The sequence below is a fragment of the Acyrthosiphon pisum genome, chromosome X (assembly GCF_005508785.2).
Source record: "Acyrthosiphon pisum isolate AL4f chromosome X, pea_aphid_22Mar2018_4r6ur, whole genome shotgun sequence".
NCBI lineage: Eukaryota > Metazoa > Arthropoda > Insecta > Hemiptera > Aphididae > Acyrthosiphon > Acyrthosiphon pisum.
The window spans coordinates 35,093,297-35,107,116 of NC_042493.1; the positions used below are offsets into that span (position 1 = coordinate 35,093,297).

Consider the following 13,820-nt stretch of genomic DNA (forward strand, 5'->3'; position numbering starts at 1 on the left):
AAAATATAGTATTAACAAGCTACATTGAACACTTTTTAACTACAAGTATTGGTACCACAAATATTGACCTTAGGTTATAATTTAAAGTAAATTTCAGAAGAGTAGAATTATATTGAGTGTATTAACAGCCGTTTAAAAATTGTACATAAGTACTGTTAAAAATTTATTGTACATAGCAAATAAAAGCTATAAAATACAAAAAACACGACTTGTTTAATTATGTAGGTAAGGTTAGGTTTTATAATAATTATGAAAAGTCAACAAGATATAAGCAATTGTATATTATTGTTACCAGTTTTAACAGTTTTGTAGCTGTTTATACAAGAGTACAATACTACTTATGTGATAACAACAGCAAAGATTCCATAGGTACCTGGTCGTGACTGAACAAATCAAAATAAATGAATAATGTTCAGAAATTATTTGGTCAAATCAATCTTTAGATCTTTTGACGATTTTGAATAAAACTGTTCTTTGTAGTAGACACGGATTAGTATCACTGACTGAAACCAAATTGAAATTTGGATCTTAAGCACAGGATTCTGTGCCTTTAGTATGTATTTACTTATACTTCTACTATTAACTACATTAATCATTTAAACGATAAAAAAATTCCCACCTCTCGGGCAAGTGATAATTCACAATTTTGGTTGTCCAAAGATTCTAATAATATAAAATCTATTTTCAACTATAAATTAAGGTACATACCTAATTTATAGTTACTGGTACAAATAAATGATTTTTGATCATGAATTAAGATCTTACCTGGTAAGTGAGAAGTTAAAATTGATTTTGAATAAACTAAATGTATACGGCCAAGTACCAAGGTCGCACTGGATTATACAAAATAAAAACTGAATTTTCAATGTATATCCATGCAAAAGAAAAAGGAGTACAAAATACAACTGACAACTTTACATTTCTTTAAATTTTGAAATTGTTTTTAATCATTGTGATGAAATTATCTATTATCAACTATTTACGTTATCTACTACAGACGGTTAAAGTTAGCCAGAGAATATATTATATACTAGTCAAGGTGGATATATATATAATATGATACTAGTATAATACTACTAGTACACTACTACTTCTACACTACTACTACCACTACTACTAGTATGCTACTATGTCGGAGTAATTTAATATAATATCGGTGTAGTTTATGTTCGAAGTAATTGATATCGAAGCAGTATTATGGTTGACAACACGAACTAGTATATCTTAGTTCGTGGTTGACAATGAAAATATTTTTTCGGAGTAATACAAAGTCGTGGTAGGAGATAGTCGTACTCATAGCACTGGTGTTATCCCGTAGCAACCCATACTATAGTATATCTGTGAAGATATCTTAAACCGAGATACCAAGGTGTGTCGTTACGCGTCCTTACGTGCTACTGTCTGTTATAAAATTCGAAAAATCTGTGCCCACTACACTATCCTGTGGTGCCCCCACCCATGATTTAAGGCTTAAGCATAATATAACTAACCGTTAGTGACAATCGCGTTATTAAAACAAAATAATATCCCGGGCCTTAAGTGTTATTTGTTATTGTTATATCAGCTATTTTCTGTGCATTACGACACACTTGGCCACTTAGGGCGTTCCGAAAAGTTAAAAAAAAATAGCATCGTATTGCTGTATTACGATTTCTAAGCAATAATTAAAGTGTTTTCAAACTTTTTGAACAGACGGTATAATAAAAAATTACCACTTAAAAGTTAAACTTACTTGTTTTATGCCAGTTGTCCAGACGATTCGATAGTCAAAATAATATGTAAAATAGACAAACCGGAAAACAGACGATAGAAGATGTTTATAAAGCGATAATAATAACAATCGTCGTACGATTACCATTAGTGATTAGTTTATGCGTATTGTGTACGTTGTACGAGTCGTGCGACGATTGTCATTTTTATCGCATAATGATTATTGATTTAGGATTCTATTCACCATCGCGATATTACTATAAACATCGTCTGTTTTCTAATAATATGATAGGTGTGTTTTGGCTTTTTTGTACTTTTTTCTGTCTCAATAACAGTACCTGTCTCGTCAATTTTAAAATAAAATTCAAATGTTTCTATACAATTTTTGTATAATACAAATTGTATTTACGAGGTTCGACGGCCACTCCGGGGTTCTCCAAGTCCAGGGCCCCGGGGAATTACCTTGCCATCCCGTAGTTACGCCACTGACTTAACCATTACCATAGAACAATACGCCACTACCATAGACTTTAACTAATAGACCACCTAATTTTACTCATAAAAAATGTACCTATGTGGCTTTCGCTAAATTCAATTTTTTAATTTTCAGTAAAAAATACTTATGCAGATGAATCTTGTATTATTTAATTTTCAAACTATTTAATTTACTAATAAAAATACCAACATACATAAATTTGTCGACAATTTTTAATGTCTATACAAATAGCACTAAAAACACCAAAATGAAATAGAGTCTAGTATATAAATAAAATAGAATAATAATTATAATATATATTATATTATATAATTATTGAAAAATTCTAACTTATACTTTTAATAATTTTAAAAATTATATTTTATTTTTAATATTATATTATACACATATTACTATTATATTTAATAATTATTGACAACAATTTCATATTATTTATTATAATTATTATTATTTATTTATATATTTTTTCATACAACTTAGGTTTAATAAATATTTAATAATTTTCTGTAAGTATAACATGTAGATTTAAAGTATACATATAATATTGATTATTATTCAACTTTTTGTTTTGGCCGAAAAGGGAAGGGTACAATTTTGGTTGAAAAGGGAATCGCCCGAAAACGGTGATGCCCATGTAGTAGGCCATAAGACTCTGTTTTGATACAGAATAAATGTAAGTTATGTATATTATAATAATGATGTATCATAATTGTATTATTGTATACAAAATACCAACTCAAATGTTAATAAATTACTCTGCTTCTTCTAAAAAGTTATGTTAATAAAAATATGAAAAAATAATTGTTTATATCATTTAGAGTATGCTATATCCGCATATGTTGTCTCAGTCTTACAAATGTATAAATTACCAAAAACTGTTTTGGGCGGTATAGAACCACTCAGGCTATAGTGATAGTTAAGATTCCAAATTGATAAACAATATATTTGAGAACATTATTTGTGAGATATCATTTTTATTTTTTTACATCACTCATATGTAAAAAATTCTAATTGTTTCAAAAACCATTATTTTTGTGTGTTTTCAAACTTGAATAACTTTTGTTGTAGTTCCAATATCGAAAAAAAAGTAAATATTTTGTAATTATTTGAATCATTTAAATATCAAACTAAATTAATTATAATTGAATAAAATGTGAATTTTTATTAAGGTAATTTAAGAAAATGGTAACTGGTAATAATTATTGTAAATTTCCCACAGTAAAATCTAGGAAAAAAGTTTTTGAAATATATCAACTACTTTGATTAAAATATTGTAAGCATATTATTATTATAAAATGTATAATCTTCGACAACATTGATACATACAAGCATTATACAGAACATTATGAATTGCATTTCCAAAAATGCATTAAGAATTATCATAATTAAAGATATATAATATACATTTTAGTTTAACAAAAATAAAAACATAAACATTTTTAAATAAGTTGTATTCAATATTCATTTTTTAAAAACATATTTTGTGATATTATTAATATTACTATGACTGATGGACAATATTGTTCTTATAGATTAAATATCAACATTCAGTCCATACAAAATACTTTTGAATAAACTTCAGTGATTATAAAATATATAATATATAATATTTAATATTCATTCGTTTATTTATATTGTAGTTATTATATTAAAATTTGTCATTAATAAGTTTAAAATAGAATTAAATATTATAAGATGTATAAAATAATATTACATATTAAATTTTAAATTTTAATAGACATTTTTATTTTATATGTATATTTTAATTTATTTGATTATAGATTGACCGCTCACACAAATTTAAATATTGTAGTAACACAGTTATTACTTATTTGTGTATATTGTAAACATAATTTATCTCATATTTAATGTCATTCAATTAACTTTAACATAGTATGAAAATATTAAAATTAATACTAATAAAACAAGTTACACTAGTGTAAGAATGTGCATCTACAAAATCCAACATTATTTTTGTATAAGTTCAGATACACTATTTATGTATGCCTAATTTGAATTTTTAAATTCATCATAATTGTAATGTTTGATTGGAAGATCAAATTTAATAAATCCCCAGTCTTTGGCTTTTTTTACGGCAACTATCAAATTTTCATGTTGTTTTTGGCAAATTCCAGTTAATCTGTAAAACAAAATATTATATTACATAAATTGGTAAGATGTTAGCCATTATTATTTGGATAACAGATATTGCCCATCATAAATAATTATAATGATTAAATATATTTTATTTGTACTTGTATAACATAAACACAAAATAGTTTTAAGCATAGAGGTATTACAGACCAATATAATAATCTACTCTATACATCAATTTATACACTATTCTAAATATCATAGAATAGTGTTTAATACTTTATTTTCTCATATCTACAAAATGTTAATGAAATATACAACAAATGTAATAAACAACTTTACATTTTAAACTTTTATAACATAAGTCTCCATATTCAGATATGATGATTTGTTTTAATAACTTAAACTATACTCTGTTCCATAAGAGAAGATAACCGCTACATGTTCTTTTATGGAACAGAGTGTAATGTTTTATTTTAATCCCGAAGGATATTAATAAACAAAATAAATATTAATAATTTTATAAACTTTTATTATTAAAAAAAAAAAATTGTAAAAATAATATCAAATGGCTTTTTTTTTAAAAAAAATCTAAATAAAAATCATTATACATACTTATAGGATAGCAATTTTCCAGAATAAGGAGATATGAATTGTTTGAGCAAATCCACATTTCTGTAGTCGAGTATGAGATATTCGTCACGACATATTGGACATGGATTACCAGTAGCAATCATATCAGATCTCTAGAAATGAATATATCATATATCATATTACAATACACATGTATTAAAAGCAACATTAGTGTTAATTTTAATTTACAACTCACAATACACGTTTTCCTAGTTTTTCTTGGTGGAATACTTCCTTTGTGATTACGGCGATATTCTTTCCATACAGGATTATTTCCATAAGTGGATTTGTATGCTATAAATAAATAAAAACATTATACTACTTTATTTATAATTATTTTGAATTAAAATGTAACAAGAAAAAAATATAATAAACCAAATTCCAATAGACGATTGCAAGAACAGTTAATACTTATAATGCAATTTTAGTACTAGATGTTACTGTTGAGTTATAGAATATGTAAATAATATTAAAATATACTCTTTATCTATTTTTAATTGTAATGTCTTTGTTATTATGAAATAACTAGTCAAGTCTTCTTGAGATCGACTTTCCCACATTTTTGATTGTTTGATTTAAACTTTTCCAAAAATTAAAATATGTCAATTTTTTAATTACTTTTTTTAATATATATTGTTTTTATGGTTTTGGGGGGATAATATCAAAAATGTGGGAAAGTCGATCTCAAGTAGACTTGACGACAAATTCAAATGTGTTTTCAGAATTCTTATCGCTTCACTAGATTAATTGGTACATTTGAAATAGAACACGTCTATAATCCTATGTTGCACGTGTGTTCCATAAAGACAGAAAATTGCCACTTCCAATCCCCTTAAAAGGCTGTCCACGCAATATTTGTTTTCTCTCTCTGGCTCACACGTAACATAGACAAAATGCATTTACGCAAAATCATTTTTTCTATGTGTTTAAGTAATCTTAGAGTAAAGCCACCCATGATAAAAAAGATAGAGAATAATGCTTTTGACGGAATGACATATCGATTTGTCTAAATATTGTCTCAAAACAAATTAAACATAATTTAAATTTACAACATTTTTTTATTTATTTTGAAAGTCGAATACAAATACAAATAATAATAAAATATAAAATCGATATGTCATTCCCTCAAAAATATTATGCTCTATCTTTTTTTGTAATAGGATAAGATTACTTAAACGCATAGAAAAAATGATTTTGCGTAAATGCGCTTTGTCAATGTTGCGCGTGGGCCAAAGAAAGAAAATGATTCTAATTATTAAAAATAAAATAATTAAAATTAGAATTAGAAACAATAATAGTATTAAATGTCCTTCTTTAGGAAAATCGTTAGTCAACATTATAAATCTTGAAAATTTATATCAAATATAAATTGATATAAATAAAAACACAAGTTTGATAACTTTTTTGTATAGAAAAAACTAATGGTTAGTGTTTATCGTAGACTGTATTAGACTTTGTGGCAGTACTGATAGGCAATTTTCTGTTATTCTTGGTTCAAAATATTAAAAACATAAACATAGAATTCTGAGCTTTAATTATTAGTGAATAACCCAATAGAGATATTGATTTATTCTAGAAAAATAATAATAATTTCATACCATCACTTTTTAGATATTCAATACTAGTTTCGGCAGGAATCACAGTCGACCTATCTTTAGGTGAATCTCGTTGCATTTCATCTTTAGCTGACAATTCATTATATTTGACCACGTTTGTGTAGACATTTCTTCCATTTTTCTAAGTAGAGTAGTCCATAGAAACAAAGCTCAATTTATTTACACGTATATAGTTTATTGAAAAATAATTAATTTAATGGATTGATGTAAACTTACAGGCACAATGTGGTTGCCGATTGATAGACCACTTGATGCTTTGAAAAGTGTAGACGACAATGTACGAATAGTATTCAAAAACATTGTTATAGTGTACTTAAATCCTAGCTACTCAAATAATAAATTATATTGAAAATATGTAACAAAAAATATTGTAAAATGTGTTTCTGGCTCACTCGTTGTTTCTTATCTGTAAAAGTTCTAAACAGATAAGGATTTGTTATGAACAACATTTTGTTTGATACGACATTTTCTCTAAGCCCATATTTCCCCAAAACCTTAATTTACCGCCACGCAATTAACAGTTTAAAATTTGACTGAGACGTTTATTATGTCTCTGAACAGTACTTTTAGCATTGATTAAAAACATATATTGTAACAAACAATATCTATAGGCTACGGCTTAATAAATATTTATTAAATAAAACTTAAAAGCAATGCGATCTATAATATGGAATCTATGAGTATAAGATTATATGACTATAATAGGTAGGTATGTAATGTTGCATAATAATGTAACGCAAGTTACAAATTATTGTAACGAAATTACTTTTTCAGTAACCTTGAATGTTATTACATTTTATTTAAATTAACGCTATTGCAAAGAAATTGATTTTTAATATCAGTAATAAATGTCAATAATATTAGACATTATAGTTATTATTTTAAACTATATGGTTTACTCATAACCTCACCAATCGGCAATAACTAATCACCAAATACGGTGAATAATACTTAAACATTTTACAGTAACTATATAAAATTAATGTTACATCCATTCAATTAATATATACCTACCTATAACCAAGGCCGTCCTTAGGATTTGCGATGCTCAGGGCGAAAATACTTTTAAAATCTTTTAGGTGTATATATATACCTATGATCTATCTATATTCTATAAACATATAATGACATCAATAATTCTTATCATCCAACAAATTATAATTTAAAATAAGGTTTTTTTTTTTCATAAAATATCATAATCTAGCTAGGTAAAGAAAATAAAATAATTTTACAGTAGACTCAAATAACATGTTTTTCTTTAATTACTTATATTATATAATTTATTAATCGTCACTTATTGATATTTATATACATTTGCATTTTAAATAGTTTAATAAAACACAACAATAAACAGATGAATTAAAATACTAAAAAAAGCAGGTAAGTGGATGTCGCTCTGCTGTACAGTATATTACAAGTGGGTCATTGTATAATAGTTGTATTAGACTTGAAATCAATGATATAATATCATTGTATAAGAAAAACGATTCTGAGCGGAGTCGGTTTGTCAGTCTGGATATTTTATATTGTTATTATTTATTTTATCATGTAAGTTGAATAAATATTATAATTTTTTATTTGTTTCTATGGTATAAGTTTACATAGTAATGTACATCATATATTTTAGATTCTGAGTGGAACGATGAATATATTGATTTTACAACGATGTGTGTTTTTTTATTTTTTTTTATTTTTGTGTCTGTCACCACGGTTTGGGGCAGTAAAACTGCTTCGATTTTCTTCAACAGTATCTTGTTTGATGGAAAAGTGAATCTAGTTGGTGCATTCGAGAGATCAAAATTTGAAATTTCCAATAGTTTTTCAAAAGCACCGTGAAGAACAAAAGAAAAATGAAGGAAAAACGGGAATTTTTACGCAAAATCTGTTTTCGAGAAAATTGATTTTGGTTTTTGTTGTAACTTTAAAACAAATGTCCGTAGATACATGAAATTTTCACTGGATGTTTATATTTCCATTTTCTATATAATATGATACAATTTTAAAAATATTTTGATTTGTTTTGAACTATTTAGATACATTTTCAGTTTCCAATATTATTAGTTTTTTTTTCTATGAATGTCAATAAAACTTTATTTGTCGAGTAAAAATACTTGAAAATTTAATACAAGGCTCCTACTATATTGTTACAATGACATTTGAAAAATATTAAAAATCCTTAATCACAGTTTTTTTTTATTAGCATTTAAAGTTTAAAAATTGACAAAATATGTAAAAACAACGAATATTAGCAAATTATTTTGTGTTAAGAATTCGTAAACATTTTTCTTTTTAAATCTAAGATTTGAAAATGTAACTCAAGATCCCTCATTATATTGTCTACCTTTATCAAAAAAAAAAAAATTTCTACAAGAAAGTCAAATTAAATTTTTATGAGCGTTTGAAATTCATATTTTTACAACATTTGATATTCGCTCGATTTCTCATGTGACAATATTCTTATTTAATTGTTAATTTATTAAAAAATGAATGACTGTAGATATTTGAAAATTTCACTGAATGTTTATATGAGCATTTTCATACACGATAAAATTTTGAAAATAATTTGACTCTTTTTGAGCTGTTTACGGACATTGTAAGTTTTCAATTTTTTAGGTTTTTTTTTCTATAAATATCAATAATGTTTTATCTGTTGGGTCAAAAAGTGTAAAGATTTAATGCAATGCTCCTGATATATTGTTACAATAGCAGTTGAAAAATATTAAAAATACATTGGCACAATTTTTTTTTATAAGCATTTGAAATTCAAATTTTGATAAAATTTATCAAATTTAAAATTGAATAATTATTTTGTTGATAAAAATTCATAAAATATTCAACTTTTATATCTAAGGATTGAAAATTTGAAACAAGATTCCATATTATACCTACTTAACTAGTTATTACTTTTCATTATCCATTCCAACAAATTAATAGCAACGTGCCAACGTTACCTACTCTACTAATGTAAAATTAAAACAACTGAATAAATATGTCATACGACTTTTTTCTAAAAAAAATTGTGTTATTGCTAATAAGTAACTAATTTTAATATTAATATTTCGGAAGGTTGGTTTGATATTGTTATCGAAAACATTGCATTTATTGTATTAATTAATATTTAATTATTATAGTAGTATACATATATTCGGATATTCCTATCATATTGTATTATTGTTAATAATTTTTGAGCCAAAACCACATTGCGTAGAACAGCGTGAATAAGTTCATGGTACAAATAAGTAATAATTTAAAATTTAAAATTAATCTAATTTTTTTTAAATAATAATTTATTTTTTATAGTAAAGTTAATAATATTATAAGTCCTTACGATTAATGTTTTTGAATTACTACGAAATAATAGTAAGATCATTATTCTTTGTTTCGATAAATAATTTCATCTAAATTTGAACTTAAAATACCTATAACAAAAAACTGTGTTAATATATTATTCTAGAATTCTGGATTACTATATATTAATAACTTATGAGAAACATTGTTTTATACTTTTAATTCTGAATTCTTAGTTATAAAAATTGAGCATTTTGTAAATTTAACAACAAAATAATTTGAAAATATTTGTAATTTTGATGAATTTTTGTCAAAACTTAACTTTAAAGTTTAAATTCTAATAAAAAATCATGCTTGCCTTGGTATTCATATACTAAATACTTGAATTTCATTATCATTTCATTATTTAATTATTAGAAGTATGCTCTACCGACACAACCACTCAGGGTCGTTTTTCATATACAATGATCTATCATTGAACTCAAATATAACACATCCATTACAACAACATGCTCGACCACTATTGTACGACAGAGAGTTTTCATTGTGGTATACCTAATTTCGTTTTGTTTTCTGTTATATTTAACATTTTCAGAAACATTTTTAATACCTATCTAAAAATACGTATAATATAATAACACTGATAACTTTTAGTTTAATAGTAACTATAACTATTAATTATTATTGTGGTAGGTACATACTTACTACAATTTTTATCATTATGACCTATTATGTTATATTCCCTCACATATCGATATCTCCACTCAAACAGTAACCACTACAAGACACACATATTATTATATTTTACAACATACAATTTTTTTTAAAATACGATAAATGCTAATAAAATCATAAAAAATAAACAAACATTTACCAAAGCAAAAAATAAATTGTTACCTACATATTGTTGCTGCAGTACTGTCGTGGCCACGTTGTATTTATAATCTGTTCCATTGTCTTCAATGTCCATAATTATTATTATAATGTTTAGTTAAGACATTTTAATGAGGTTTAACCAAACTAGTTTCAGCTGTTTAAAATAGATATTTACTTATATCACGGATACGAGATATTATATCTGATTATAATATTTTATAGTTACACAACAAACCTTTTATCAACAATTTTTCAATAATTTAGGTAATACCTATTTTTAAAAGCGCTTATATTTTAAATTTATAAAAAAAAATTCTCTGAAGAAAAACAATATGAATGAATACCAACGAGTGGAAATGATGGAAGATAAACGATGGACAAATATTTTGAAATGTGACATTATGGAAAATATTACAAAATTGGGAGATGCAGAGCAAAATGATCGTTTTGCAGAAATGGATGTCAATTTGGTAAATGAAAATATTAAACTTCAAGACATGAAAAAAAATATTGGAAAATATTATGAAAAATTTAAAGTGGTAAATGGAGACTTTAAAGATATAATTTTATCAGGTGCTGGAAGTAAGAGTTTGTTGGAAAGATACAGACATTTACGTCCAGATCAAATAAAATTGAGCATGAATAATTCTATACATACAATAAATAATGCATCAAATGCACGAGTTAGACGATTTAAAATAGCATTAAAAAAATTGGAGGATATACATAGGCACCCGAATCCAAAGAAAGGTGAACAGCAACATATCAAAAGAAACAAAATGGAAGCAACGATGGGAAAAATTGTAAACAAAGTTAAGAGAATTGCACTGGTCGACTCGACCAAAAGAACGACCAAAAATATGGTGGATGGTGTTAAACAAAATTTAATTAAGTATGATACAGTAATAGAACAATTACAAAACGACGCTAAATCAATGGCCGTGATCATTATGAAAGAAATTGAAACTGGTACAAACTTTAACCAAGACACAGTGAATTATGTTAAAAGTTATTTTGCCGAGAAGGATGCAGAAGAAAAATCTATCAATACAAACACGTCTTACCTAGACAAAATAAATGCAATAATGGATTCAATGGAACGGAGTAGGTAAATTATATAATATTTTTATTAAAATTTTATAAAATAGTGTACCCAAGATATAAATAAACTGCAATCGATAATTATACGAATGAAAATATGTATAAAGTATTACAAGTTGAATACAATTTAGTTATTCATGAAATATCATTTGAAAAACGAATAATTTTTTTAGTCATTAATTAAATACGTAATCATTTATTGCTATCAAATAAATAAAGTCTCTAAATTTCTTATTTAATTTAGAAAGTCATTAATGCAAGAAAAACCGGCCACAAAAACTAATGAAAGATTTTATTCAAAACTTCCGTGGACAATTGATACAACTGAAAATTCTGATATTGCTGAAAATTATAAAAATAAAGAAACAAAAAATAATAACAATAATTGGTGTAGTAATATTTCACGATTTGGAATAATGTACTACGTCCATCCAGAAGACAAAACTAAATTTTTGAACAATTTAAAAAATGATATAAACGTTTCATCTATAGACTATAAATTTCCTGAAAATATCTTTAATTATGTAACTCTTAGTGATATACAACCAACAAACGATGAGTTAGCCGCTGATTACATACTAAATCAATCAGAGTATAATAATATAGAAGATTTGGTAAAATATGTTGAGTGTACAAAAAATGATTTAATAAACTTAAGCAAGTTGTCAACTTTAAGAACAAGTTTACGGAGTTTATTATTGAAAGAAAGGTTGTATAAAAAAGAGACTATTGATAAATTGAAACTTTTGACTATCAAAGATATTGAATTCACTAAACAAGTGGAGAGTTTCAAAACATTCATTGATGGCCAAAACAAAAAAATGTCTGATCTTGAAAAAATGAAAACTCATTATTTGAAATTGTTTAATGATTTGTATTTTTACGTGGACAATATTAAAATTATACTTAAGAAACTCGATGTAAGTGTTTCATATTGTATTTAAATATTTAAAATATCATATTTAATGTTATCGATATTTTAGGTTTCAATTGAAGATTCTAAACAGTTCGAATTTATAAAAACTCTTACTTCACAAGAAAATACAATAGATACTGGCACTGAGGAATTAATGAAATCAATAGAAGACATAAAATCTATGATTGTTATAATTAATGGAAAATTTAGATGGTGTAATTTGATAATTCCAGATGAATTCGATTCCAAACAATTGAATTTTGCTCGAGCGATGTATGTGTATAAAGTTCAAGAATTCATACAGACAGAATTAACGCAGAAACAAATTAAATTGTCCCTTTTAATAAAAAAAAATAGAGCGGATGATATGCCAAAAAAATCTGAATACATCTCAACTAGAGATGATATGAAAAGACAAGCCGAACTAATTGTAAAAATGTTTAATGAAAAGGATACGGATAGTTCAAAAAATAAAAGAAAACCAATTTCTTTCAGAAAAAGTTTTATATAAGTAGTTTGACGAAATTAATCAAAATTAATTATATTTGGATATTATCAAATAAATAACAATTTTAATTAAAATTCTAGAAATATTAATTTACTAATTAAGTGTTACTTCCCCGTTTAAAGCTTAAAACAAAATTGTTCATGTATTCTTTCTTTTTTTCTTCTCTATGACTGCTCCACTGAAGTGTTTTCATCGAGTTTCATTTAATATCAGTAGGTTCGGTATTATCGTTGGTAAATGTCCATAAAGTCATAATAATTATCCTATTTCTAATGTAAAGAAGTTGGGTTCAATCCATCTAGTCTTTTCAAAAAGGGAAGATGAAAATTATTTTTCATAGCTTTTATGAAAATATTCGAAATTTTCCTCAAAAGTGTTTTGAATATTTTTGTGTGTCGTATAAATCATATAATAATACTTAGGACCTAAATATTAAAAGTATTTTTGTAAAAATATATTTGTAAAATTAATTTTGATATAAAATAAACTGGCTAATAGATAGGATAAGTACTCATTGCAATATTATAGTTTTACAATGGTGTTTATTTTTAAAATTTATTTTTATATTGTATACAAAATTTA

At 25.2% G+C, this 13,820-nt stretch overlaps 3 protein-coding genes across 5 annotated transcripts in view; 1 reads left to right on the forward strand and 2 right to left on the reverse strand.

Moving 5' to 3' along the window:
- LOC100164717 (NTF2 export factor-like) overlaps window positions 1-1,841 on the reverse strand; it is a 2,721-nt gene extending 880 nt beyond the window's left edge. Inside the window, exon 1 of one of the 2 annotated variants that reach the window (XM_008182846.3) lies at window positions 1,733-1,841. The gene's annotated coding sequence lies outside the window, so the exon portion shown is untranslated. Of the gene's footprint in view, window positions 1-765; window positions 978-1,732 lie in introns of those variants that run through there. The other variant, NM_001162167.2, reaches the window with a different exon arrangement.
- A 1,809-nt stretch (window positions 1,842-3,650) lies between these two features.
- On the reverse strand, window positions 3,651-6,948 carry LOC100162628 (28S ribosomal protein S18b, mitochondrial). Of its 2 annotated transcripts, NM_001293390.1 has the most exon segments (6): window positions 3,651-4,291; window positions 4,294-4,346; window positions 4,916-5,046; window positions 5,130-5,227; window positions 6,532-6,670; window positions 6,766-6,934. In NM_001293390.1, coding segments are annotated over 6 exon segments (528 nt in total). In that variant the 5' UTR covers window positions 6,850-6,934; the 3' UTR covers window positions 3,651-4,268.
- A 3,920-nt stretch (window positions 6,949-10,868) lies between these two features.
- On the forward strand, window positions 10,869-13,257 carry LOC100572209. The gene is made up of 3 exons (XM_003243146.4): window positions 10,869-11,821; window positions 12,059-12,734; window positions 12,798-13,257. Exons 1-3 carry the CDS (start codon window positions 11,046-11,048, stop codon window positions 13,239-13,241), a joined length of 1,896 nt encoding a protein of 631 aa, XP_003243194.1. The 5' UTR covers window positions 10,869-11,045; the 3' UTR covers window positions 13,242-13,257.
- The last annotated feature ends 563 nt before the right edge of the window (window positions 13,258-13,820 follow it).

Excerpts from the sequence above, each read along its gene's own strand:
- LOC100572209 (XM_003243146.4), top strand. The coding sequence starts at position 11,046 with ATGAATGAATACCAACGAGTGGAAATGATGGAAGATAAACGATGGACA. Across the intron at positions 11,822-12,058 it reads GATTCAATGGAACGGAGTAG|AAAGTCATTAATGCAAGAAA; the intron begins GTAAATTATATA and ends TATTTAATTTAG. Across the intron at positions 12,735-12,797 it reads TTATACTTAAGAAACTCGAT|GTTTCAATTGAAGATTCTAA; the intron begins GTAAGTGTTTCA and ends TCGATATTTTAG.
- LOC100162628 (XM_016802814.2), bottom strand. The coding sequence starts at position 6,849 with ATGTTTTTGAATACTATTCGTACATTGTCGTCTACACTTTTCAAAGCA. Across the intron at positions 5,047-5,129 it reads AAACTAGGAAAACGTGTATT|AGATCTGATATGATTGCTAC; the intron begins GTGAGTTGTAAA and ends ATTCATTTCTAG. Across the intron at positions 4,347-4,915 it reads GGAAAATTGCTATCCTATAA|ATTAACTGGAATTTGCCAAA; the intron begins GTATGTATAATG and ends TTTGTTTTACAG.